The 27,574-nt window shown below is 37.2% G+C and overlaps 1 protein-coding gene across 1 annotated transcript; it reads right to left on the bottom strand.

The window, feature by feature from the left end:
• Positions 1–4,931: 4,931 nt before the first annotated feature.
• Positions 4,932–27,508, bottom strand: LOC132558160 (E3 ubiquitin-protein ligase E3D-like). The gene is made up of 8 exons (XM_060222693.1): positions 27,402–27,508; positions 16,990–17,301; positions 14,752–15,026; positions 13,480–13,573; positions 12,114–12,231; positions 10,133–10,257; positions 5,674–5,833; positions 4,932–5,114 (listed from the first exon to the last, which is right to left on the bottom strand). Exons 1-8 carry the CDS (start codon positions 27,506–27,508, stop codon positions 5,079–5,081), a joined length of 1,227 nt encoding a protein of 408 aa, XP_060078676.1. The 3' UTR covers positions 4,932–5,078.
• Positions 27,509–27,574: the final 66 nt, after the last annotated feature.

Genomic DNA, 27,574 nt, shown 5'->3' with positions numbered 1-27,574 from the left:
ATAACTACATGTTACAGTACCATGTCACTACCTGTCACCAGGGGGCCCTGTCTGTATAACTACATGTTACAGTACCACACCACTATCTGTCACCAGGGGGCCCTGTCTGTATAACTACATGTTACAGTACCACACCACTATCTGTCACCAGGGGGCCCTGCCTGTACAACTACATGTTACTGTTACACCATTATCTGTCACCAGAGGGCACTGTCTGTATAACTACATGTTACAGTACCATGTCACTACCTGTCACCAGGGGGCCCTGTCTGTATAACTACATGTTACAGTACCACACCATTATCTGTCACCAGGGGGCCCTGTCTGTATAACTACATGTTACAGTACGATGTCACTACCTGTCACCAGGGGGCACTGTCTGTATAACTACATGTTACAGTACCATGTCATTACTTGTCACCAGGGGGCCCTGTCTGTATAACTACATGTTACAGTACCACACCACTATATGTCACCAGGGGGCCCTGTCTGAACAACTACATGTTACAGTACCAAACCATTATCTGTCACCAGGGGACACACTCTGTATAATTATATGTTACAGTACCACACCACTACCTGACACCAGGGGGCCCTGTCTGTATAACTACATATTACAGTACCACACCATTATTTGTCACCAGGGGGCACTGCCTGTATAACTACATGTTACAGTACCACACCATTATTTGTCACCAGGGGGCCCTGTCTGTTTAACTACATGTTACAGTACCACATCATTATCTGTCACCAGGGGCACTGTCTGTTTAACTACATGTTACAGTACCATGTCACTACCTGTCACCAGGGGGCCCTGTCTGTATAACTACATGTTACAGTACCACACCATTATCTGTCACCAGGGGGCACTGTCTGTATAACTACATGTTACACCAGTCACCAGGGGGCACTGTCTGTATAACTACATGTTACAGTACCACACCAATATCTGTCACCAGGGGGCCCTGTCTGTATAACTACATGTTACAGTACCACACCACTATCTCTCACCAGAGGGCCCAGTCTGTATAACTACATGTTACAGTACGATGTCACTACCTGTCACCAGGGGGCCCTGTCTGTATAACTACATGTTACAGTACCACACCATTATCTGTCACCAGGGGGCACTGTCTGTATAACTACATGTTACAGTACCATGTCACTACCTGTCACCAGGGGGCCATGTCTGTATAACTACATGTTACAGTACCACACCACTATCTGTCACCAGGGGGCCCTGTCTGTATAACTACATGTTACAGTATCACACCATTATCTGTCACCAGAGGGCACTGTCTGTATAACTACATGTTACAGTACCACACCATTATCTGTCACCAGGGGGCACTGTCTGTGTAACTACATGTTTCAGTACCACACCATCATCTGTCACCAGGTGACACTGTCTGTATAACTACATGTTACAGTACCACACCATTATCTGTCACCAGGGGGCACTGTCCCACACCATTAACTGTATCACTGACACTGTCACCAAGGGTTGTAACAGAATAGGCAATAATTTCTCTCAAATGGGAAAGTTAATAAATATTTTGCCTTAAAATGCTACTCTTTCTTAATGCCAGAATGGATTCAACAAGATTTGGTCTGTAACATCAGTATGGGTTGGCAAATAATTCTTAAATTTAGAAATTTTATTTGAACCCTATGGACTTGATGATGGGACCCCAAAACGGAAATTAAAACAATATTTTGCTTTAAAAGGCTTCTCCTTCTTAATGCCTTGGTAGATTTATCCAAATTTGGTCTGGAACATCATTAAGTGTTGGAAATCATTTCTTGAATTCAGAAAGTTGATTTAACCCCTAGGAACTTGGGGGCGAGGCCCCAAAAGGGGAAGTTTAACAATATTTTGCTTCAAAATGCAATTCCTTCTTAATGCCGTGGTTGATTTCAACCAAATTTGGTCTAAGCATTATCAGGGAGTGGCAATGATATCAAACATGCATGAAGTGATACTGAGATTGTCCTGTACAAGTCTTATTTTTATGCTTTGGTCCAAAATCCAACAAAACTCACCCAAAACAAATCCTCTGAACTCATGTTTCATTCACACCAGTGAGAAAAATATTTAGGATAAAGAAAGAGATGATTTGTTATTTTTCAGTCTGATCAAAACTTCAACATATTAACCACAGTAGTTATTTTGTAACATGGTTTTGCAACTGTTTTTCATTCACAGAACCTACTATTTATGAGTTTCTGATTATAACTGTCAAGGAATGTTCAAAATTTGAATTCATCAGATTTGTCAAAGATCACCATCAGAGAATTCTGTGGTTTATCCATCTATTTGTCAATTGTTAGATAATCTTGAAGGGCCATGGCCTTCTTGTCTAATAGACAAATAAGGGGAGGTAATTTCTAACAGACAGATAAGAGGGGACTATTTTCTAATAGACAAATAAGGGGAGGTAATTTTCTAATGATGTTTCATTCATGTTTTAATTTTAGGCTATCAAAAGATTAGTGGAGAGAAACAAGTTTACAGAGAAGGAAGCTTCAAAGAGATTGGACAGTCAAATGACCAATCAGGAACGAGTTAACAGATCTCATGTTGTACTGTGTACGCTGTGGGAGTATGAATACACTCAGAAACAAGTGGAGAAAGCCTGGTCACTTCTTAGTAATCGATGGTCTGTTACTAACAAACTCTGACTACATACTATACAATCTATAGTCTGTTCCTAACGAACTCTGACTACATATTATACAATCTATAGTCTGTTCCTTATGAACTCTGACTACATATTATACAATCTATAGTCTGTTCCTAACGAACTCTGACTACATATTATACAATCTATAGTCTGTTCCTTATGAACTCTGACTACATATTATACAATCTATAGTCTGTTCCTTATGAACTCTGACTACATATTATACAATCTATAGTCTGTTCCTAACGAACTCTGACTACATATTATACAATCTATAGTCTGTTCCTTATGAACTCTGACTACATATTATACAATCTATAGTCTGTTCCTTATGAACTCTGACTACATATTATACAATCTATAGTCTGTTCCTAACGAACTCTGACTACATATTATACAATCTATAGTCTGTTCCTTATGAACTCTGACTACACACCATACAATCTATAGTCTGTTCCTTATGAACTCTGACTACACACCATACAATCTATAGTCTGTTCCTTATGAACTCTGACTTATGAACTCTGACTACATATTATACAATCTATAGTCTGTTCCTTATGAACTCTGACTACATATTATACAATCTATAGTCTGTTCCTAACGAACTCTGACTACATATTATACAATCTATAGTCTGTTCCTTATGAACTCTGACTACATATTATACAATCTATAGTCTGTTCCTTATGAACTCTGACTACACACCATACAATCTATAGTCTGTTCCTTATGAACTCTGACTACACACCATACAATCTATAGTCTGTTCCTTATGAACTCTGACTACACACCATACAATCTATAGTCTGTTCCTTATGAACTCTGACTTATGAACTCTGACTACATATTATACAATCTATAGTCTGTTCCTTATGAACTCTGACTACATACTGGGCAATCTATGGTCTGATGATATCAAACACAGACTACATACTGAATATTCATCGTACTTGTTACTTTAAACACTTTACTAAATATGTTGATGGTGAAAATATGAAAAGCATGTCTTAAACATTTCTTAAAGAAACACTTGATAAACAGGTAATCTAGATCATTATACAGAAAACTTTTATCCTCTCTTGTTCACCCTCAAATAACAATTTGGAATCAAATTTTTTCTCCCAGCAGTCCATCTCTCACTTGGCTAATATAGCCACCAGTCTTTTTCTCAATTACTACAGGAAAAGGAAACTAAACATACAGTCGAACCTCATTATGTCAAACTCACAGGACTCGAAGACCCAGTTTAACTCTAAAGCATTTTATCAGTCCCTGCCTAACTTTACACAAAACATTCGCACTCATTTAAATCAGATACTCTGTTATCTCAGAGTTGTTTCATAATCCCACGGAGTTTGAGATAACAAGGTTTGACTGTATTTAACTTTGAATCTTTGTCGTTCAGGTCATTTAAGAACTTGACCCAATATTTTATTTTGACAGCAGAATCCTTTGGAAAATGACATTGTCATGTCACATGATCACATTAGGTAGATTGGCTACTGTATACGAGGAAATATTTGTTCTGAGTTTTCTTGTCCTCACACAAGCTGCTGGTGTTTACCCTGTTGTAGTCATCCTTAATACATATAGAATACATGGTCAGTGTCTTAAAATATAAGCTGTATTTCGTCAAAGGTGAAGAAAGACAAAAGTGGTGAACCACCAGATCTTAAGACGCTGATACAGTAATTGACAATAAGATAATCCTCTGTGATCTCTTGTATGGTTAAAAAGTCCCACAAATGTCATTGTGGAGATTTTTATTGATGCACCTTAATAAAGAGTTCATTAATATGTATTTATTTAAATAAATTTTCAATTAAAATCATTAATCAGCAAATGTGCATGATGTTGTATATTTACAATGAGTAGTACATAAAAGTTACTTTTCATGTCCATTCCAGGAGTCGAACCCCGGATGGTTAGGTGAAAGGGCGAGTGTGTTACCACTGCGCCACCTAACCATCCTGTAATACTTAATTTGTGTAGTAAGGATGTGAATGTAATATATAATGATTTGTCTGGTAACAATATTGTCCAATAGATGATTTATACAGTAATAACCTCAATCTGGTGTCATCAGTTTTAGACTTTTAGCATTTTATGGCTTTGTAGAAAAATTACAGATACTACCATAAGAAAGTTCAGCAATCAAAATAAGAAATAATTCAACACATTCGTTAGAGTTTTAAACTCAATTTAAGATTTTTATTAATATTTTAACCATCATTATATGGATGATGAAAATGGAGTAAAAAATAAGAAAAAGAACTTCATGATACATTTGTATTTAGGATCAGGAAATGAAATAAAATGTCAAGGCAGTACATTTAGGTCATATAATATCTGTGGTTGATTTGCAGAGTTTTGCCTCTGTCTGCTGAAGAGTTATCCCCCTTTATCGGCATACCTCAGGAAACCAACCTGAAAAAAAGTATCAGTTTACTTTAAACAAGTGGACTGGGCCTGTTTACCTATTCATGTACCCATTATAACAGATAAGGGGCCTAATGGAGACTAAAATGGTGAAATAAATCTGATGAAGAGGCCGAAGGCACTAAATTATTACTGTCCTACACATCAGGGAAAACTAGAAGATAAAGGGTGCCACTCACAAACTACTATCAATCACATGAGGGAAGAGTTATTGTTAGAAAATAGAGGGCGCCACTCAAAACTTAATATAAAATATGAGGGAAAAGTTATTGTTAGAAAATAGAGGGCGCCACTCAAAACTTAATGTAAAACATTTGAGGGAAGAGCTATGGTTAGGATATAGAAGGTACCACTCAAAACTTAATATAAAACATTTGAGGGAAGAGATATGGTTAGAAAATAGAGGGCGCCACTCAAAACTTAATGTAAAACATGTGAGGGAAGAGTTATTTTTAGAAAATTGAGGGCGCCACTCAAAACTCGCTGTCTAAAACACAAGGGAAGATAATAGGGGATATCATCTTACAAAACTGAGGATACAACTTACAAAGAATTTGTTGAGGAATCTCTGAGAGCGAGGTACACATTTGGAACTCTGTACCAAGAGAGACACAAGCTGGACACACATTGGATATGGAAGCTGGATAATGTGGACAGCTTGGTCTGTTTTCCAAGATGAAAATGTATGATCAGGACTTGGTGGACAACTGTCATAAAGAAAAAGAATTATCAACAATATATAAAATCTGTATAAGTACAACATCCTTACTAAAGCAATTAGTACAATCCAATCTAGAGGCAAAGAAATTCTTAAGGTTTATATTGATTTTTCCCTTCGTCCTAACCCCTCTGCCCCCAAAGGGTCAATAAAACCATTTTTATGAATATGTCTTTCAATAAAGAATTCTTCAGGTCAAATCAGTAGAAGGATTTAAAAGAATTTCCTCAATTTCCCTCTGTAGAGCCTTGTAACTTAAGGGGGTTAAGATCAATTGTTTATACAAAATTGATTTCCACTTCATCTAGGAATGCTTCAGACCAAAACAGAGCAAAATCCAATCATTCCTACAAGAGAAGTAGGATTCTATAAAATTTGCTCTACTACATCCTATATTGCTTCCGCCTCTCCTGTCCCTGAAGGCTGTGAGCCCACTGTTTACATCACACAGACTCCTCTTCACCCAACCACAATTCGGACCAAATTTGGGCAAAATCCAATCATTTCTACAGGAGAAGAAGGATTTCCCCTTTTGGGTCTTATCCCTTAGGCCCATGAGTGTCTATACAAATTTGTTCCCCTTCTCCTACAGATGCTTTTGACCAAATTTGGTAAAATACACTTAGTTATTTATGACCAGTCCTTCGGACCAGGTGAGTTCACAAGAGTGTCATGGTCCTTATCAGTCATCTGCCGACCGATGAATGGATAGGCAAACCACAGAATTTGAAGATAGTGGTCAGATAAATCTGATGAATTAAAATAAAGTAAAACCCCCTTACTCGAACCCGCATTCCTCAAATACCCCGTATTTGTCAAACTGCCCGCTCGGACCCTACCGTTTCCTTATATACTACTCACAATTTGATAGGGATCACTTTTTTATTTAATGTGTAACAGTATCTATTTTAAGAATATATTCTACAATTCAATTTATACATATTTCAGCATTGTAAGATGAAGATTTAACAACACCAAGCAAAGAATAACAGTATTGATTTGCTTTAATGCTCATTGTACACAGATACCCCGAAAATCGCAAATTACGACAAAAGGGCCGAAAAATTAAGTCCTACGAAACAGTGTTGTTAAGCAAAAAATACAGTGTTAGTATCGAGTATAATGTCCTCGAGCATCAATTACGCTCAGGCAGTGGTGGCGCATGCTTCTGATCAAGTCTCGTATCGGGTTTTGGGGAATACTTGTCCATTCAGCAACGAGAGCTGCTTGAAGTTCCTGAAGCGTTCTAGGTTGGATTTTTCTCGCCGAAACAGTGTTCTGAAGCATATCCCACACGTGTTCTATCTGGAGATCTGGAGATCAGGCTGGCCAGACCATCCTCTCAATTGTTTCCCTTTCCAGATACTGTTCAGTCACAAGAGCTCTGAGTGGTTGAGCATTATCGTCCATAAGAATGAATTTCGGACCTATAGCACCAGCATAAGGCCTGACGTACACGTCCAGGACTTCGTCACAGTACCTCTGTGCAGTCAAACTACCATTAAGGAACACATGAAGGTCGGTCTTGCCTTGCATGCTAATGCCACCCCAAACCATAACGGATCCACCACCGTATCGGTCATGTTGGGAAACGTTAGCGGCATGGAACCTCTCATTTTGTAGTTGCCACACCCTGGCACGTTGGTCAGTGAAATCTAAGCAAAATCTAGACTCGTCTGTAAAAAGTACGGGGGACCAGTCATGGAGGTTCCAATTCACATGATCACGAACTTAAGCAAGTCTACCTTGAACATGTAACGTCGAAGGAATTCTCACAGCAGGTCTGCGCGACCTTATACCAGCATCATGAAGTCTATTTCTCACAGTTTGTGTGGAGATACGAGTTCCGGTGGCATTCTGGAAGTCATTAAGTAGTGACATAGCGTTGATGAACCTTTGACGTCGAGCTGCAATAACAAGATAGCGGTCTTGACGCTGGGATGTAAATTGTTCCCAACCCCCACCATGTCTTCTGGAGACAGTTCCATAATTTTGGTAACAATTCCACATATAGGACAAAACACTCTGGGACACACCAAGGTCATTGGCCACCTCCCTTTGTGACCTACCAGACTGGATCATACCAATGCTCCTGTCCATATCTGAAGTGCTTAGACGTCTTCTAGCCTGCTGTCGGGGCATTTTGAAACCATTAAAATTCAAAATATAAAGCAAAAAGCGAGATATTCTGCCACAAACGTATTGACGACAATCTGCACGTAGGAGGCTTGTGCGTGTACATGTGACGTGTAGGCGTTATGGGTGACTGACCATATAAACACATATACCTCGGTACAGATATAAACCAACAAATATAAGGAATACCTATCATTTTATTTTAAAAGAAAATTTTGCTAATTATTAGGTGTGATCCCTATCAAATTGTGAGTAGTATATATTCTATGTTATAAAACCTCAGATTCCTCAAACCGCTATTCGTCGAATACCCCCTTTTCGTCAAACTCATATTTATCCCCGTTCCCTAATATTACAATAGTATATTCCCATGTTTTCGTCGAACATGTAATCCACCTGTGTCACACTTGATTGCGTTAACGTGAGCTGATCGGCTCTGATCACTGCCATGTGTTTACACAGGTGTGCGACATGACAGCAGCCAATTAAGGGATTAACGACAGGTTTACCTACCTGTGCTGATACTTCACACCTTATGCAGTAATTTTATCATTACCTTTCTAGTACACACATGGTTTAGCTTGACTTTAAAAATTGAATAATATTGTAACATTGTACCGGAAGTTTTATTTCAGTAAAACCAAATTACGAAATGACACACTAATAACGGAACAATTTTCTACTGATGTATCATTGTAACAACTTTTTCATTTATACACATTTTAACAATGAGTTTGTGTTCGCATTTTTCTATGATTAGATTCACATATCTGTCCGTAATTAGGCCTATCTATATCTCACACACGATCTACATTTTGACCAACCTCTGATTACTCGAATACCCTGTATTCCCCGAACTATTGACACAGGCCCGAGGAGTTCAACTTAGCAGGGTTTTACTGTATAGAACATTCTTTTTTATGAAATTAAGAAATGATACCCTACCCACAATGATATTTCAGTCCACGTTTGGTTTAAATCTATTCAAGTTTTAATGAAGAATAGCGTTTAGAAGCAAAATATTGACTAACTTTCCCATTTAGGGCCCCGTCCCCACGACCCTAGGGGTCGAATCAACTTTCTGAAGTTAGGAAATGATAACCCTCCTGCAACAATGTTTCAGATCAAATTTGGTTGAAATCTACACAGGCATTATGAAGGAGTTGTGTTTATAATATTAATACAGAGGGAGACAACCAAACCATCTGGTTTAAACACACGCAATTAGTAGCAATGTCTACATGTATCTCTTAATACTTTACTAATTATAACAGATATGGACTGACAACAAAATCTGTTTATATTTCATTATCGATTCTTTCCTAACTGGATAATGTTAGAATTGATCATAACCTATACCTTTATCATATATATATAACTTACCTGAGTTAACAGGCTTATTATGATCATAACCTATTCCTTTATTATATATATATATATATAACTTACCTGAGTTAACAGGCTTATTATGATCATAACCTATACCTTTATCATATATATATAACTTACCTGAGTTAACAGGCTTATTATGATCATAACCTATACCTTTATCATATATATATAACTTACCTGAGTTAACAGGCTTATTATGATCATAACCTATTCCTTTATTATATATATATATATATAACTTACCTGAGTTAACAGGCTTATTATGATCATAACCTATACCTTTATCATATATATATATATATAACTTACCTGAGTTAACAGGCTTATTATGATCAGAACCTATTCCTTTATTATATATATATATATATATAACTTACCTGAGTTAACAGGCTTAATATGATCATAACCTATACCTTTATCATATATATATAACTTACCTGAGTTAACAGGCTTATTATGATCATATATAGAACTTGATATTATCACTCATTATGTAATTACTCTGCACTTCATATCAACTTCATATAATGTCTGCTATATCCACTGTATATATTGTTTACCCATTGCTCAATGTAATTGTTGAATTATGACATCACTTGCTTGTTTACACTTGTATCCATGACATCACAATACACTGCCTAGAGCTGTTGTTTTAGTGACGGCTCGTCTAGATCCGAAACATGTTAATCCAGTGTACGGAAAAACTATCATGTTGGACTCACTTCTTTGTACTTGAAATCTGTTTCAGTATTATACTTACCCTCCAGGTTGTATCTGACACTTGTACAACATCTTTAGCACCTTTGTTGGTCTGAGCTGAATGTGTGACTCATCTAACGAACATCTGTCTATATACACCATCAGACATGGATCAATCAACCAGACCTGTAAGATATATACAGTTTCTCTCATGGCTTTCCATTGCAATGATATTCATGAGTCATAATCCTGAGCCTCAAGCCTGCTATTTGTCACATAGGTTAGACATTTTTACCACAAAATATAAAAAAAAATTATTTTTAACTTAAAGATTTCAATTCAAGATATCCTCACTCTTTATCTATTATTTCATGAGAACAATTGAAAACTTAAGTCAATAAGAGTTCAGCTAGGTCATATTAGACCAATGACTTTTTTACTTTTTTTCTCTGAACCAACATTACAATATTGAAAAAAAAAACTTCCCTGGTTAATGATACCTGAAACATCTGTATATATAGACCATATGTCATACCTGTAACACCTGTCTATATACACCATAAGTCATACCTGTAACACCTGTCTATATACACCATAAGTCATACCTGTAGCACCTGTCTATATACACCATAAGTCATACCTGTAACACCTGTCTATATACACCATCAGTCATACCTGTAACACCTGTCTACATACACCATAAGTCATACCTGTAGCACCTGTCTATATAGACAATAAGTCATACCTGTAACATCTGTCTTTATAGACCATAAGTCATACCTGTAACACCTGTCTATACTATCAGTCATACCTGTAACACCTGTCTATATAGACCATAAGTCATACCTGTAACACCTGTCTATATACACCATAAGTCATACCTGTAACACCTGTCTACATACACCATAAGTCATACCTGTAACACCTGTCTATATAGACCATAAATCATACCTGTAGCACCTGTCTATATACACCATAAGTCATACCTGTAACACCTGTCTATATACACCATAAGTCATACCTGTAACACCTGTCTATACTATCAGTCATACCTGTAACACCTGTCTATATAGACCATAAGTCATACCTGTAACACCTGTCTATATACACCATAAGTCATACCTGTAACACCTGTCTATATACACCATAAGTCATACCTGTAACACCTGTCTACATACACATAAGTCATACCTGTAACACCTGTCTATATACACCATAAGTCATACCTGTAGCACCTGTCTATATACACCATAAGTCATACCTGTAACACCTGTCTATATACACCATCAGTCATACCTGTAACACCTGTCTACATACACCATAAGTCATACCTGTAACACCTGTCTATATAGACAATATGTCATACCTGTAACATCTGTCTTTATAGACCATAAGTCATACCTGTAACACCTGTCTATACTATCAGTCATACCTGTAACACCTGTCTATATAGACCATAAGTCATACCTGTAACACCTGTCTATATACACACCATAAGTCATACCTGTAACACCTGTCTATATACACCATAAGTCATACCTGTAACACCTGTCTACATACACCATAAGTCATACCTGTAACACCTGTCTATATAGACCATAAGTCATACCTATAACATCTGTCTATATAGACCATAAGTCATACCTGTAACACCTGTCTATACTATCAGTCATACCTGTAACACCTGTCTATATACACCATAAGTCATACCTGTAACACCTGTCTATATAGACCATAAATCATACCTGTAACACCTGTCTATACTATCTGTCATACCTGTAATACCTGTCTGTAACACCTGTCTATATACACCATAGGTCATACTTGTAACACCTGTCTATATACACTATAAGTTATACCTGTAACACTTGTCTATATACACTATAAGTCATACCTGTAACGCCTGTCTACATACACCATAAGTCATACCTGTAACATCTGTCTATATTGACATGTCTCTATACTTTTAGCTGTTCATTTTGTTGTTTTCAGAACAAGAAAATTCTTGAAAAAAAATTTACAATCTTGTTACATAAACTGACCAGACATGTAACAGAGTGCTCTCCCTTGGTTGCCTCAATGACCAGTCGGAAACTTGTGTATAAATGGCTCTGCTCTACAATCAGGTTAGCAAAGTAATCCTCCGTCATCACCTCAAACCTGAAACAAAGTTCACCTTCATCATCACCTCAAACCTTAAACAATCCAAGCTATTCTAAATCATCACCTCAAACCTCAAACAATCAAAGTTATTCTTCATCATAACCTCAAACCTCAAGTAATCAAAGTTATTCCCCATCATTACCTCAAACCTCAAACAATCAAAGTTATTCTTCATCATAACCTCAAACCTCAAATAACCAAAGTTATTCCCCATCATTACCTCAAACCTCAAACAATAATAGTTACTCTTCATCATCACCTCAAACCTCAAGTAATCAAACTTATTCTTCATCACCTCAAACCTCAAACAATCAAAGTTATTCTCCATCATCACCTCAAACCTCAAACAATCAAAGTTATTTTCCGTCATCACCTCAAACAATCAAAGTTATCCTTCATCATCACTTCAAACCTCAAACAATCAAAGTTATTCTCCATCATCACCTAAAACAATCGAAGTTATTGTCCATCATCACCTCAAACCTGAAATAAAGTTATTCTCCATCATCACCTCAAACCTCAAACAAAGTTATTCTCCATCATCACCTAAAACAATCAAAGTCATTCTCCATCATCACCTCAAACCTCAAACAATAAAAGTTATCTTTCATCATCACCTCAAACCTCAAACAATCAAAGATATTCTCCATCATCACCTCAAACCTCAAACAATCAAAGTTATTGTCCATCATCACCTCAAACCTCAAACAATCAAAGTTATTCTCCATCATCACCTCAAACCTCAAACAATCGAAGTTATCTTTCATCATCACCTCAAACCTCAAACAATCAAAGTTATTCTCCATCATCACCTCAAACCTCAAACAATCAAAGTTATCTTTCATCATCACCTCAAACCTCAAACAATCAAAGTTATTCTCCATCATCACTTCAAACCTCAAACAATCAAAGTTATTCTCCATCATCACCTCAAACCTCAAACAATCAAAGTTATTCTCCATCATCACCTCAAACCTGATACAAATCACCTGTAAATAAATGTTGTGTAATAGATTTCATCAATATGTGGTATTTCTGAACTAGTGGTCAGAGATTCAAAATTTCCGAATTCTGTCAAACAATTGTGAAACAAAATAGAAGTACCTTCCACATTATTTAGTGATTCCTCTATATTTTTATGTATCTCCTTTTTATGACTTTTTTACACAATAACACGGTAAACATAGTGTAAGATGTCTGTCATTGCGGAGTCATTATGAATATCTGAGATCACTGACTACTCACTTGGGACCTTTGTCGATGGTTTCTTCTAGTCTGTGAAACAGTACGCTGTGTCGAAAAACTTTATACACAGGGTATGTCCGGGAAAACCCTACATCTGTAAGGAACAAACATTCATTTAAAACTGTACATGTATACAAACCAACATTCATATGAAACGGTATGTTTATAACAACAAGAGGCCCAAGGGGCCTTACCGGTCACCTGAGGAATATATGTCAATAATCTGGGGATTTTAAAATGTTGCAAAAATGTAACAACACTTGTGCAGGACCCTGTGTAAAACATCTGTACCAAGTTTGAACATGATCCACCCAGTGGTTCTTGAGAGGAAGTCCAAAATGTCTTAGCCAAACAGAGGCCAGGGTGGCCATCTTGGATTTTGAATCATCCCAAAAAGTTAAAACACTTTCCAGGACCTTGCGTAGAACATTCGTATCAAGTTTAGACATGACCAACCCAGTGGTTAATCTGACTGTTGGTTCATGCTAAAGATTTTTAAAGATTTACCTAATTTTACCCCTTTTTCCCCCTCCTGGGGCCCCTATTGGGGCCACGCCCTTTTTCTTCGCAAACTTGAAGCGGCTTCCCTTGGAGATGCTTTGTGCCAAGGTTGGTCAAAATCCATCCACTGGTTCTTGAGAAGAAGTCATTTAAAGAAGGTTTTTACATATGGCCCCTTTTACACCCCTTATGGGCCCTAAAGGGGACATAATCACTTTTTTCAAAATAATTTCATATGTCCTTCACTAAGGGATGCTTTCTACCAAATTTTGTTGAAAACCGTCAAAGTTGAATTTTTGACCCTTTTGAGCGCCCCCTAGTGGGGCCGTTTTTGACCCGATTTTTTTTTCATTCGCAAACTTTGTAGACCTTGCCATAAGGACCCAAAATATCATATATGATCTTAATCTGACAGTTGGTTCATGAGAAGAAGATTTTTAAAGATTTACCTAATTTTACCCCCTTTTTCCCCCTCCTGGGGCCCCTATTGGGGCCACGCCCTTTTTCTTTGCAAACTTTAAGTGGCTTCCCATGAGGATGCTTTGTGCCAAGTTTGATCAAATTCCATTCAGTGGTTCTTGAGAAGATGTCGAATATGTGAAAAGTTAATGACGCACAACGCACGACGACAGACAAATCATGATTGTGATAGGTCAACATGAGCCTTAGGCTCAGGTGACCTAAAAAAAGATTCGTATAATCCCTTTATATGTTACACCCATACAAAACCCTACATCTGTAATGATACCATATGCTATTCTACCAATATACCTCCCTGTGCTGATCCTTCATGGATTTTGACCCCGAGCTGATGACCACAGCGCTGACATAGAAGGACATCAGCAGTGGTGCGTGTGTGACCAGGCTTGAGGTGTCGCCCCTGTACCAGTAAATAGGTGTCACCTACAAGACACTGTTTCTCTTTAGGCAGTAGGAGTTTGGGCATTTTTGATTTCTCATCATTCTCTTCATGTTTGTGACAGAACCACATGTCACTGTAGTCTGCCCAGTTCTCAGAAGGCAGGGCCAACACTCTCGTAAAGATACTGTAAAATAAAGGAAACAAGAGGCTTAGTGGGCCTGTATCACTCAATAGTTATCTGATGACAAGGGCCAGCACTCATCAATACACTGTAAAATAAAGGAAACAAGAGGCTTAGTGGGCCTGTATCACTCAACAGTTATCTGATGACAAGGGCCAGCACTCATCAATACACTGTAAAATAAAGGAAACAAGAGGCTTAGTGGGCCTGTATCACTCAACAGTTATCTGATGACAAGGGCCAACACTCTCATAAACATACTGTGAAAAAGGGCAATAACTTTATGAAATGTGGTCAAATAAAATTGTTATAAATGAGAACACAATCTCATGTTGTGATTATAAAGTCTACCAAGTTTCAAAGAAATTCATAAAAAACTGCAGGATGAAATATCTGGACAAGATAAACATGTTAAAAAAGCCAAGGGGGCAATAACTGTTTCCAAAAATGTCAGATCACAATGTCATTCAGGAATACCAAACTTCATGTAATGCTATTAATTCTTTCAAGTTTAAATGAAATCAGAAGAAAACTGTGTGAGAAGATCTCCAAACAAGATAAACATTAAAACAAGAGGCCCAAAGGGTCTGTATCGCTTACCTGGACCTTAAAGCTCAGCAATGGTACACATGCCTACAGGTTGAGTATTTCAATTATTTCGAATTAAAGCCCAATCACTTACTCATTTTGATGATAAAAGACCAATGGGTAAATTCTTATATCTTATATCATTCTTATATCATTACTGTTATTCTCTTTTTATGCCCGGTAAGGGTTTATATGGTTAATGGGTTGGTTCTCAGCTATGTCAAAATATGACCCAGAAATAATGTTCTTAGAGTCAATTCTTATATAACAAATGTGTTTATTTCTTGTTGCCAAGCAATTGTATATATATGGTTATGTTGTAGGGATTTCAACAGTTTCAAAGATATAACCCAGAAATTATGTCTAGAGGGGTGGAGCCACACCTAATGGCCAGTTCATATATCATGAGTATGTTTATCTCTTGCTGCCCATCATTGTTTTATATGATTATGGGGTTGGAACCTCAACTGTTTCAAAGATATATCACATGTCTCCCTATTGAGCCCTCCCCTCCTGGCAAAGATCATCAAGTTTTATTTTGGTGAACAAAATGGTACAAGTAATGTACAGAATGGAAATGGTTCAAATATATCTGAATCAAGATTGGTCAATTTGCTTCACGTCTACAAACCAAACCCTCCCTAAACTCGTCAAATGTTCCAGGTGTGGTCAGTTTGGAAAATTTATATTGTAGTATAAATCTCAGACCTCTAATTATTGTAAATACTAAATAGAACATTTGTTCCTTTCTGGATATCAAGGGTATTAGGTGCAGATCCCAACTGTTTCCAAAGCACATCATAGCTCCTGGACGTGCCCTCAGGTGCAGTGAGCCTTATCTTAGTAGTATGATTGTCTTCCTTTTTTTTATGTCCAGCAACCAGTTAAACATGATAAATAAGACACAGATCCCTATATCAACTGTCACACTAGGAATACAGATTGCTCTTCATACTCTTTAAATCCTATGTTGACCTCTGACCTCTGGGAGTATCCTTATTCATCAACCCATGGGCATGGTTTTGATAATTTTATTTCCCCTGGGTATCTTACTGATAAAATTTAAAGCTATTCACTTTAGCTATACGAAAAGGAAATGTTAAAAAAAAAATTGCTTTGTTTTCCAATTTTTGCCAAGCCCACTAGCCCAGGGTATCAGGGAACTTTATCTGAAATAATTAAAACCTGTAAATGTGTTTCAGAGAAGACAACAACGAATGCAATCTCACAGCATGCATCAGCTCATCATGGTCTGTAAGGCCAGGTGACCTACTAAAATCTAAAATACTGCGAAGAATTTCTGTCCATACTTAGCACAGTAACAAATTTGTCCTGTGAAACCAGGTGAACTACTTATTGTAAAGTCTAAAATACTGACCAATGATCAGCGAAGATTTTCTGCCCGCACTTGGCACAGTAACACTTGTCCTGGTACAACTGGATCTTTTCAACAAAGTCCGACTGTTTGGAGTGATTTGTGTCCATGTGGTACATCTCCTGGTTCACTTCACTGTCCACATAGATTGTAAACTGTAGTTCACCGTCAGGGAAGTATTTGAGACCACGACATGTCAGGGGAGACAACTTAGCCTCATCAAAGTCACAACAAAGTACTTTTCCTTTTTCTCGAATTGTTATCAAATTCTCCTCCACGATTATAGAAACATTACTCTGAAATTTGTTGGTGAGTCTGAAAAAAATCATCATTGATGTGATTAATAATCATTTCATTATCATTATTATAAGTTAATTGGTTACAAGTATTTACATAACCAGGGATTCATCTTGACAAATTTTACTTCCATATATTAACTTATTATCCAGTGGTCTCACAAAGTCAGGTTATAGCATTTCTGTGGTAGCATACATTGGAAAAAAACTTGTAAAGTTAATCCCTTCCCTACTTGAAAAGCATCTTGTGACCATTCCATCCTTAAAATCATTTTTTTAATCTACAGCATCAGGATTTGATCTGGAGAAGAAGATTTTTCGTAATAAAGTAAATTTCCCCTTTGAGCCCCATTTTTCTAATACTGAGAATTATGAAATTTACAATCTTGATAAATCAACTCAGGACTTTTTCAATCATGGATTTTTTTTAATCTACAGTAAATATCTCTGTGTGGTGAAAATTTTTGACATATAATTGTATATTAGGATACCATCTCACCCAACATTATCACTTCTCATTAAACGAGAAAAAATAAAAATAAATGGCAATTGCATTTTACCATGAAAAAATAATCATAAAAATCAATGTGCTGATGCTTAAGTTGGATTATTTTGATTGAAATGATTATGATGAAATTGCTTTTAACAAATTTTACCTCTGCGACCTCAAATATGGGTCAATGTCAATTATTTTCATAAACTTTGTCAGATTTCGTCCTAAAATCCTTTTCAGGTTTCATCCTTGGAGCCTATCCTCCAAATAGCATGCTTTTAATCCTTTTACTTCATATAAAAAATCTGTTTTAAAACTGTGACTAATTTGACCCCTATGACCTTGAATTGGCATGAATGTCACTTTCTGTCAAAAGCTTTGTCGGGCTTTATCATAGGAACATATCAGCTCAATACCATGCTTCTGCACTACAGTGCAAGAACAAACATAAAAACCAATGTGCTGATACTAAAGTTGAATTATTCTTGTTTAAATGATTATGAGGAAATTGCTATCACAGCTTACTTAGAAGGATGAAGTGTTGTGATACCATATTAAAATATTTGTACATTGCAAATTTTTTTTCACATTGCTATATTTTGCCGGGAGAAAAAATGTTTAGAGGTCTCATCGTGACTAAGCAATAACAAATGTAATTTGCAAAAATGTGAAATTCTTAACAATTATGAAATCAAACAAGTAGCATTTCAGAATTATTGACACCTGAAATATCCAGGCCCTCCTTGATTGTAAATAGAAAATTTGTAAAGTTACCAGTTGCTATTGGAAAGGAATCGCCTGTGATGAGTTTTGTCTGTTAGCAGGAGATCTTTATTCAATTTTGAAAATTCCTAAATGGGTCAAAATTAGCAAAATATAATCATCCATGTTTAGACAAATTTTCAGACAGGAGCTTGACACAGTCATTATACATCTGTATATATGTACTTAACTGACTGGAAGTAAGTATGCTACATAACAATTTACAGATCATCTTGATGTGATTGGCTGATAAAAATTGTATGATAATTAGCATGTCAAAAGTCAATCACATGTAAATTTCTTATGTCAGAAGTCATCCATACATACTGGCAAAAAGACAAAAACTTTGAAAGTTTCAGACCTAAATGAATATTTTACTGGTTACCTTGGTTTACAGCTTCTATTCTTTGTTTGTTTTATTAAATTATTGAATCATCATGATACCTCTCTAACCATGATTTCAAGGATTCCAAAACTTGGCTTCAGTTTGAATAGTTTAATGTATAATTAACATATTAAGTAACTTATTTTCAGAACTGAGGGTACCAGTATATTTGCCTACTTACACCACATTTTTCACTATCAAAAAGTATCTTCACAGAAATTATGTCAATATTCATTTTAAGTTGATAATAGTATATTCTGATAATATTGATATTTATCAAACTCTACTCATCATCAATAACTTTTCAGTGTTCAATATAAATGTTTACTTAACGCTTGTTTAAATAATAGGGGTGTAATCTGAAGAAATTTAAACATTAACAAAACATATTTCAGCTCCTAAACTTTTGAGTCGTCTTTACACAAAGTTTCAGTAGTTTCTGTCCACAGAATAAAAAATACAGGTTTAAGTGACAGAATAAAACAATATAAGTATATGTGACAGAATAAAACAATATAGATATATGTGACAGAATAAAACAATATAGATATATGTGACAGAATAAAACAATATAAGTAAACAATATATAGTATATGTGACAGAATAAAACAATATAGATATATGTGACAGAATAAAACAATATAGATATATGTGACAGAATAAAACAATATAGATATATGTGACAGATATATGTGAAACAATATAGATATATGTGACAGAATAAAACAATATAGATATATGTGACAGAATAAAACAATATAGATATATGTGACAGAATAAAACAATATAGATATATGTGACAGAATAAAACAATATATAGTGATATATGTATATGACAGAATAAAACAATATAAGTATATGTGATAGAATAAAACAATATAGAATATGTGATAGAAATATGTGATAGAATAAAATATAAGATATATGTGACAGATATAAAACAATATAGATATATGTGATAGAATAAAACAATATAGATATATGATAGAATAAAACAATATAAGTATATATAAACAATATAGATATATGTGACAATATAAATAAAACAATATAATATATGTATATGTGTGATAGAATAAAACAATATAGATATATGTGATAGAATAAAACAATATAAGTATATGTGATAGAATAAAACAATATAAGTATATGTGATAGAATAAAACAATATAAGTATATGTGATAGAATAAAACAATATAGATATATGTGATATATGAATAAAACAATATAAGTATATGTATATGATAGAATAAAACAATATAAGTATATGTGATAGAATAAAACAATATAATATATGTATATGTATATGATAGAATAAAACAATATAAGTATATGTGACAGAATAAAACAATATAGATATATGTGACAGAATAAAACAATATAGATATATGTGACAGAATAAAACAATATAGATATATGTGACAGAATAAAACAATATAAGTATATGTGACAGAATAAAACAATATAAGTATATGTGATAGAATAAAACAATATAAGTATATGTGATAGAATAAAACAATATAAGTATATGTGATAGAATAAAACAATATAGATTTATGTAAAGCTTTATCCTCATACCATTAATTCTTCTCCAAAAACTGATAGGGTACATTATTTAGAGGGACATTTTCTTGAAAATAAATTACAAATCCATGTACTCAAAGCAGAGACGTAAAAACAGGAGTCAGAAAAATGAGTTTTTCAAATTTTCTTCATTCCTTGTCGTTTTTCACTATGTGCATTTAAACCTACAAATGGTAACACTTGTTAGAAATATCTTTTCATTTTTTTCCCATTAACTTCACAAATACACAATTACAACCTGTAAAATTACTAAAGCACAATTTTCTTTCAGGTTCCATTTTGCTTACACTGTACAAAAAAAAACCAAAAATATAATAATAAAAAAAAAAAAATAAAAAATGAGAAAGTCACTTATTTCAAAACCCTGATTTTTTAATTCGCTAGAATACCACTTTAGTTTTTACCTGGTTTTGCTACGTTGTTATCATAAAAGAAATGAATTAAATAACAAGTCAAAAATAATTCGAAATTGGTTACAAACAAAATCAAGAGACTAAAGCATTTAAGAATTCATATGTGATACATACACCATATGAAAAGCCTGAAGTCCATTTACAAGGCCTCTTGTTTTTAGTAATAAATTTGTAACTTACAATGCCACTGGTGTTTACTATGTTGATCATGAGTTATTTCCCTCAGTGGAACTCTCCTATGTTTTCTGTTATTGTACAGACTGGTTGAGTAAAGATCGGTCTGATCTCACCGAACTATTAGGTGTTAGTCTCACTAATTATTGGCGTGGTGGCTGCGGTTACATAAATACACCTCTACAACAATGTGACGAGTTGTCAGCGACCGAAGCATAACAGGGCAGCTTATTCTATAGCTGAAAAAAGGTGAAATCTTGCACCAGATATACCGGTTGTGAAATCGAATGTAACTTTTCAACATTCCATGAAACGAAACCCAAAGTAACTGTACTATATCTCAGGTAGTGACTTGAGATTATTGAACATAAATCGGAAGTAAAGCTACAGTTTGAATAATTTTTCATCACTTTACGTAAAAAAAAAGAAAAAAAAAATCTGTGTGTATCCCGGTCCAGACAACCTACTGTTTGTACTGTACGTAATTATACGCCTACAGTGTGCCAAAGTTATACGAAGATGGCCTCAACTCGTGCCCCAAAACAATGGTCTCTGACTAAAAACGAAACTATCACTTCTTTTGGAGCATGGAGACAGAATTTACAATATACCCTCTCACTAGACCCAAACTTCGCTATATTCCTCATTGATGGGTCAGTATGGACCAAGAAAAGTGCTACCGACCCAACTCGTGGCTTCACCAACGATAACGATAGAGTCCCAGAAGCTTCAATTCGCACAGCCACTCAACCTCCTTCAGGCAGGGGGGATAACCCATCATGGCACAGCTCCTGAGTCCGATGAGGAAAGCTCGCCCTTTCTCAAAAACCTTGTCACATTAACATGGTTGCGGCTTGTAAACAAGGACTTGCCATCCTTAGTAAAACAACGCTACGGCACAGAGCTGCGGGCTAAAACATTAGCCAGTCTCAAGCCAGAGATCTCACAGGCTTTAGATAGCTTATTAGAGGAAATTCACACTAATAATGACATCGCCTGGTAGTTCCACAATGCGGACACAGAGGAGCACCGGAAAAATTTGCCCTCTTTGCAAGCAAGCAGGTAGGCCGAGGTTTCACCATTACCTTAGTGTGTGTAAATATTTGCCGTCTGAGGACAAACAGTTTATGAGTCGTGCTAGGCAATCTATTGCTGTTGGCGAGATCATCTCCGACAGCGAAGACACTGCACCGGACCATCACAAGAACTTTGAGATTGATGAGTCCGTACCTACTTCCCGTTGTGTTAGTATTAAACAGTCATCGCAGATGATAGCCTACTTTGGCCAACGTGTCTTGTGTATTACACTAGACAGTGCCGCTGAAATCTGTATGATTAAAGCATCCACAGCAGACCGTCTTGGTGTCAACATTCAGCCTACCAACCAAAATACAAGCCGACGGTAGTACTCCTCTGGAAATTGTTGGAGAGACACATTTTGATGTAACCAGGGACAACACCGTTTTTCATACAGAAGCCCTTGTTGTCAAAGATCTTGATGTTGACGTTCTTGCCAGTATACTGTTCATGTCAAGCAATGACATCAGCATTTGACCTGCTCGTCATGAAATTATGGTAGGCGACGCCTATGTTATTAAATACAATGTTCCACAACTGCCCGGCCAACATAATTGTGTACGCTGCACACAAGCCTTTGTCCTGAGAACCCTCTCCACTACCATATGGCCAGGGGAACATATTGATCTCGGATTGCCGGAGGACCTACCGCCCGAAGGTATTGTCGCAATTGAACCTCGAATAGAAAGCTGTTCTTCTGTCGGTATGTGGCCGGAACCTAATATTGTTGATGCAGTGGGCGGAAAGATACCAGTAGTTAACAATACTAACGAACCGCAACGTCTCAAGAAGAACAACCACTTTTGCCAAGTGTTGCTGACGAAACCTGTGCCTGATCACACTGTATCAAATGCGCATGCAAGTACAGCCATCAAAATTGGTCATAACGCAAGACCTTCTAGCGACTCCTACCACTCTGACTGTGTCAAAGTCGATCCGGATGACATCCTTTCCGAAGATCATAGGCGAAAATTTCGAAGTCTCCTCCATGACCACGATTCGCTTTTTGACCCTAACTTTAAAGGATACAACGGCGCTGCTGGAAGATTTGAGGCCAACATAAACATGGGCCCCACACAACCGCCTCAGAGAAAAGGGCGCCTCCCTCAATACTCAAAGGAGAAGCAACTTCTGTTGCAACAGAAATGCGATGAGCTAGAGTCTCTCGGGGTATTAAAGAAACCAGAAGACCTCGGAATAACAGTCGAGTATCTCAATCTTTCTTTCTTAGTGTTCAGGCCCAATGGTGGTCATAGACTAGTCACCGCGTTCGAGGATGTTGGTTGTTACTCAAAACTCCAACCTTCCTTAATGCCAGATGTGGACTCCACTTTGCATAGGATTGGCCAATGAAGTATCTGATTGTTACCGATTTCATCAAAGCCTTTCACCAGATTCCCCTGTCTGAAGTATTGCAGCATTGTAACTCCCTACAAATGCGTTCGCGTTTATATGCGGTGTGCAATGGAAATGCAGGGTTCCGAAACCACGTTGGATGAGCTCATGTGTCGTGTGTTAAGTGACCAGTTACAAGCTGGTATTGTCGTGAAGCTAGCAGACGACCTGTATTGTGGTGGCAATACTCCAGACAAACTTTTTAACAATTGATCCACAGTAATGAATGTTATCAACAGTTGCGGTCTCCGTCTGTCTTCGGCAAAGACCATCATTTGTCCCCGCTCCAGGACAATCCTAGGATGGATATGGTCACAAGGACGTCTTTCTGCAAGCCCTCACAAAGTCTCTGTCCTCACGTCATGTAAGCCATCGGAGTCTGTTCATGGGCTCCGTTCGTTCATTGGAGCGTATAAAGTCCTTGCTTGCGTTCTTCGAAGTTGCGCACAAAACATTGCTCCCCTTGAAGATGCTATCTGTGGACTTCAGTCAAAAGACAAGATTATTTGGACTATGAACTCTCAGAATATTTCCAGGTTGTCAAGCTTAACTCCTCGGTGCCAAAGAAATCGTTATACCTTGTGAAAACGATCAGATCTGGATAGTTACAGATGGATCAGTCAGCAAGTCTGGCATTTGGGCAACTCTCTATGTGAGGCGTGACAATAACATTCAACTTGCTGGATTCTTTAGCGCCAAACTTCGATAACACCAAGTTACATGGCTACCGTGCGAGGTTGAAGCTTTGTGCATAGCAGCCGCAATCAAGCATTTTAGCCCCTTTATCATGCAGTCATGTCATACTGCGTGTGTCTTGACAGACAGCAAACCGTGTGTGCGGGCCATACAAAAGCTCCATTGTGGTGAATTCTCTGCAAGCCCCAGGGTAACATCATTTCTATCTACTGCGAGCCAATACCCAGTTGACTTAAAACACCTTGCTGGATCTGCCAATTTACCATCTGATTTTGCGAGCAGGAATGCAGCCGACTGTAATGACCCGTCTTGTCAGATCTGCAATTTTATCAAACAGACAGAGGACTCTGGATCCACTTGCCACAATTCAATCTCTACCATTCACAACTCGTTCCGCCTAGATCAGTATTCAGTCCGAATGTCCAGACTTGAGACGGGTTCATGCTCATCTCAAACAAGGAACCAGACCCTCAAGAAAGCTCACAAACATTCGATATGTTAAACTGTACTTAAGCGTAGCCACTATCTCGAGGGATGGCCTACTCTTAGTTCGTCGAAATGTCCCACTGCAGTCTTCGACAGAGCTCATTATTGTCCCACTTAGTGTCTTAGACAGCTTAGTCCGGCTATGCATATTCGTCTGGACCATCCAACAAAGCATCAAATGCTCGTCCTCATGAAACGCAGCTTTTACGTGCTTGATATGTCTACGTCGATTGAGCATGTGTGCTACTCGTGTCATACCTGTTCATCATTACGAAAATTGCCTAAAGCATACACTGACCAAACTTCAGAGCCGCCACCTGATGCAGTTGGTGTTAACTTTGCCGCGGACGTTATGAAGCGTAATCGTCAATTGATATTTGTTCTGCACGAGTCTGTAACAGCTTTTACAACCGCCCTCATAATCAGCAATGAGAAGTCAGAAACATTGCATGATGCTTTACTTAGACTCTGCACAGAACTTCATCCACTCGATGGACCCCACGCTGTTGTCCGAGTCGACCCTGCAACTGGATTTATGTCCATACGCGACGACACTCTTCTTGAGCGTTTCCGTATAAACCTAGAAATTGGCCGTGTCAAAAACCCCAAAAAGAATCCTGTCGCTGAGAAGGCAGTGGCAGAGCTTGAGGAGGAGCTTTGAGGCAAGAGCCTGGAGGTGGACCTTATCTTCTCTGACCTTATCAACCGCTGTAGCCCGCCTCAACTCTCGCATCAGGAGTGCTGGGCTATACCCAACGCAACCAGTTCAACCATGAGCAGTTGCCATTTGTCGACAAAGACATCATACAACACACTGCCGATCGCCGTGAGTCTTATCACGTGAGTAGTGCTCTGTCTAAGTCAGGAACAAAAGGCCCATATTCGCAGCCTTCGTTATCTATAGGAGATATTATCTACCTGTATTCCGATAAGGACAAGTTAAGGGCACGCCCAAGATACATTGTGGTGTCAATATCGGATGACTGGTGTTTTGTCAAAAAATTCGCGGGGAGACAGCTGCGATCCGGTTCTTATGAAGTGAAGGCAAAAGAATGTTTACACATACCTCCCGAGCTTTCCGTATCTGTGAACCCGTCAAAGTCTGAAGACGGCACAGAGGATGTTGAAGAAACTACATTAATAACCCCACATAGTGAACAGAGCATCGAAAACAGGACCAAGACCCCAATCCCTCATATGGCTTCAACGGAACCATGTTCTATGCCCGTGCCCGTAGTACTATATACTCCACCCGAACTGTTACATACAAGTAATCCACCAGCAATGCACAAGGACACCGAAACTGACGATGACCAAACTGATGTAGTCGACAGGCACACTCAACTTCGACCACAGAGGGAGCACCGGCTGCCAACACACCTGAACGACTATGTGGTCTATTGATAGTGATTTCTATCTGCGCCAGAAAGACATGTTTCAGTGTTTTATGACTCTTATGTTATAAATGACGTATTATAAGGTTTTCATTAATAACAATGTCTCATTTATTATAAGATAATTCATTTGATATTCACAAGGTGAAAAAGATGAAAGGAATCATGCCACTGTTGTTTACTATGTTGATCATGAGTTAATTAGTGGAACTCTCCTATGTTTTCTGTTATTGTACAGACTCTGGTTGAGTAAAGATCGGTCCGATCTCACCGAACTGTTAGGCATTCATCTCATTAATTATTGGCGCAAGGCCTCTTGTTTTTAGTAACAAAAGTGCAACTTACAAGGCCTCTTGTTTTTAGTAACAAAAGAGTAACTTACAAGGCCTCTTTTTTAGTAACAAAAGTGTAGCTTAAAAGGCCTCGTTTTTAGTAACAAAAGAGTAACTTACAAGGCCTCTTGTTTTTAGTAACAAAAGAGTAACTTACAAGGCCTCGTTTTTAGTAACAAAAGAGTAACTTACAAGGCCTCTTGTTTTTAGTAACAAAAGTGTAACTTACAAGGCCTCTTTGTTTAAGTAACAAAATGTTTTTAATTATACCAAAAAATATTCATGGGCTAGTGATATTTGTTCTAGAATTAATTCAAATAAACAATGATCTATGAAAATAATTGTATAACGCCATTAATGATTTCTTAATACTATGATACAGGTTCTGACATTAATTTTTAATTTTCAATCTTTATTCAACTTTTTTAATCATGCTGCGCTCATTTAACCATTTGGCCGTTTTGTACATGTTTCTCTCACGTCTGTAAACCACAATCACAGCCTCCATAACATTAGGTGGTCATGTCTGTGACCAGGATTTTAGAGCCTGCAATTAAGACTTGGTCATTATAAGGGGCTAACGAGCTAGGCAGGGATGAATACGTATGATACCGATATATCACCTCTAGACTCTACGTCCCTGTGCTGGGCATTTCCTAAATAACTTTCAAACCTAACTTTTATCGTTAGTCTTGTCCGTCCATACACTTTCCAAGGACTAAGGAAAATTTGAGTTATTTAAAGACCAAAGAAGAAAGCAAATGATCGTGTTTTTCTTCAGGCATACGAGTCTACCCTCCCTAAACAGGTCGGCCCCTTCATCACATGTCTGCTCGCTAACCTTTAGATAGGGGAGTCTCCAACCCATCCCCATCAATCTGAAACAATGGTCTGTGTGCATACATTAACAGCCGTGGTCTCACCTACCTGTCACTTATTATTGAAGTGTTTAACAATGACAATGCTCGTTTAAACTCGCAGTAAATCAGTATATCACCACCCTGGTGTCTAGTAAGCTCATCGGCCAGCGCCATTTTTTTCTGGATTTCCCTTCCGCCTCGTTTTCGAATAAAAGGCTATTCCTGTTTTCAGATAGAGGT

This window comes from Ylistrum balloti, unplaced genomic scaffold (assembly GCF_031769215.1).
Source record: "Ylistrum balloti isolate Yb309-2 unplaced genomic scaffold, AGI_CSIRO_Ybal_v1 Utg370762, whole genome shotgun sequence".
NCBI lineage: Eukaryota > Metazoa > Mollusca > Bivalvia > Pectinida > Pectinidae > Ylistrum > Ylistrum balloti.
The sequence above is the reverse complement of the archived record's forward strand: the minus strand, read 5'-3'. Positions and strand labels throughout refer to the sequence as shown.

Excerpts from the sequence above, each read along its gene's own strand:
- LOC132558160 (XM_060222693.1), bottom strand. The coding sequence starts at position 27,508 with ATGGCGCTGGCCGATGAGCTTACTAGACACCAGGGTGGTGATATACTG. Across the intron at positions 15,027-16,989 it reads AAAATCTTCGCTGATCATTG|TATCTTTACGAGAGTGTTGG; the intron begins GTCAGTATTTTA and ends TTTATTTTACAG. Across the intron at positions 5,834-10,132 it reads TGTCAGATACAACCTGGAGG|TTGTCCACCAAGTCCTGATC; the intron begins GTAAGTATAATA and ends TCTTTATGACAG.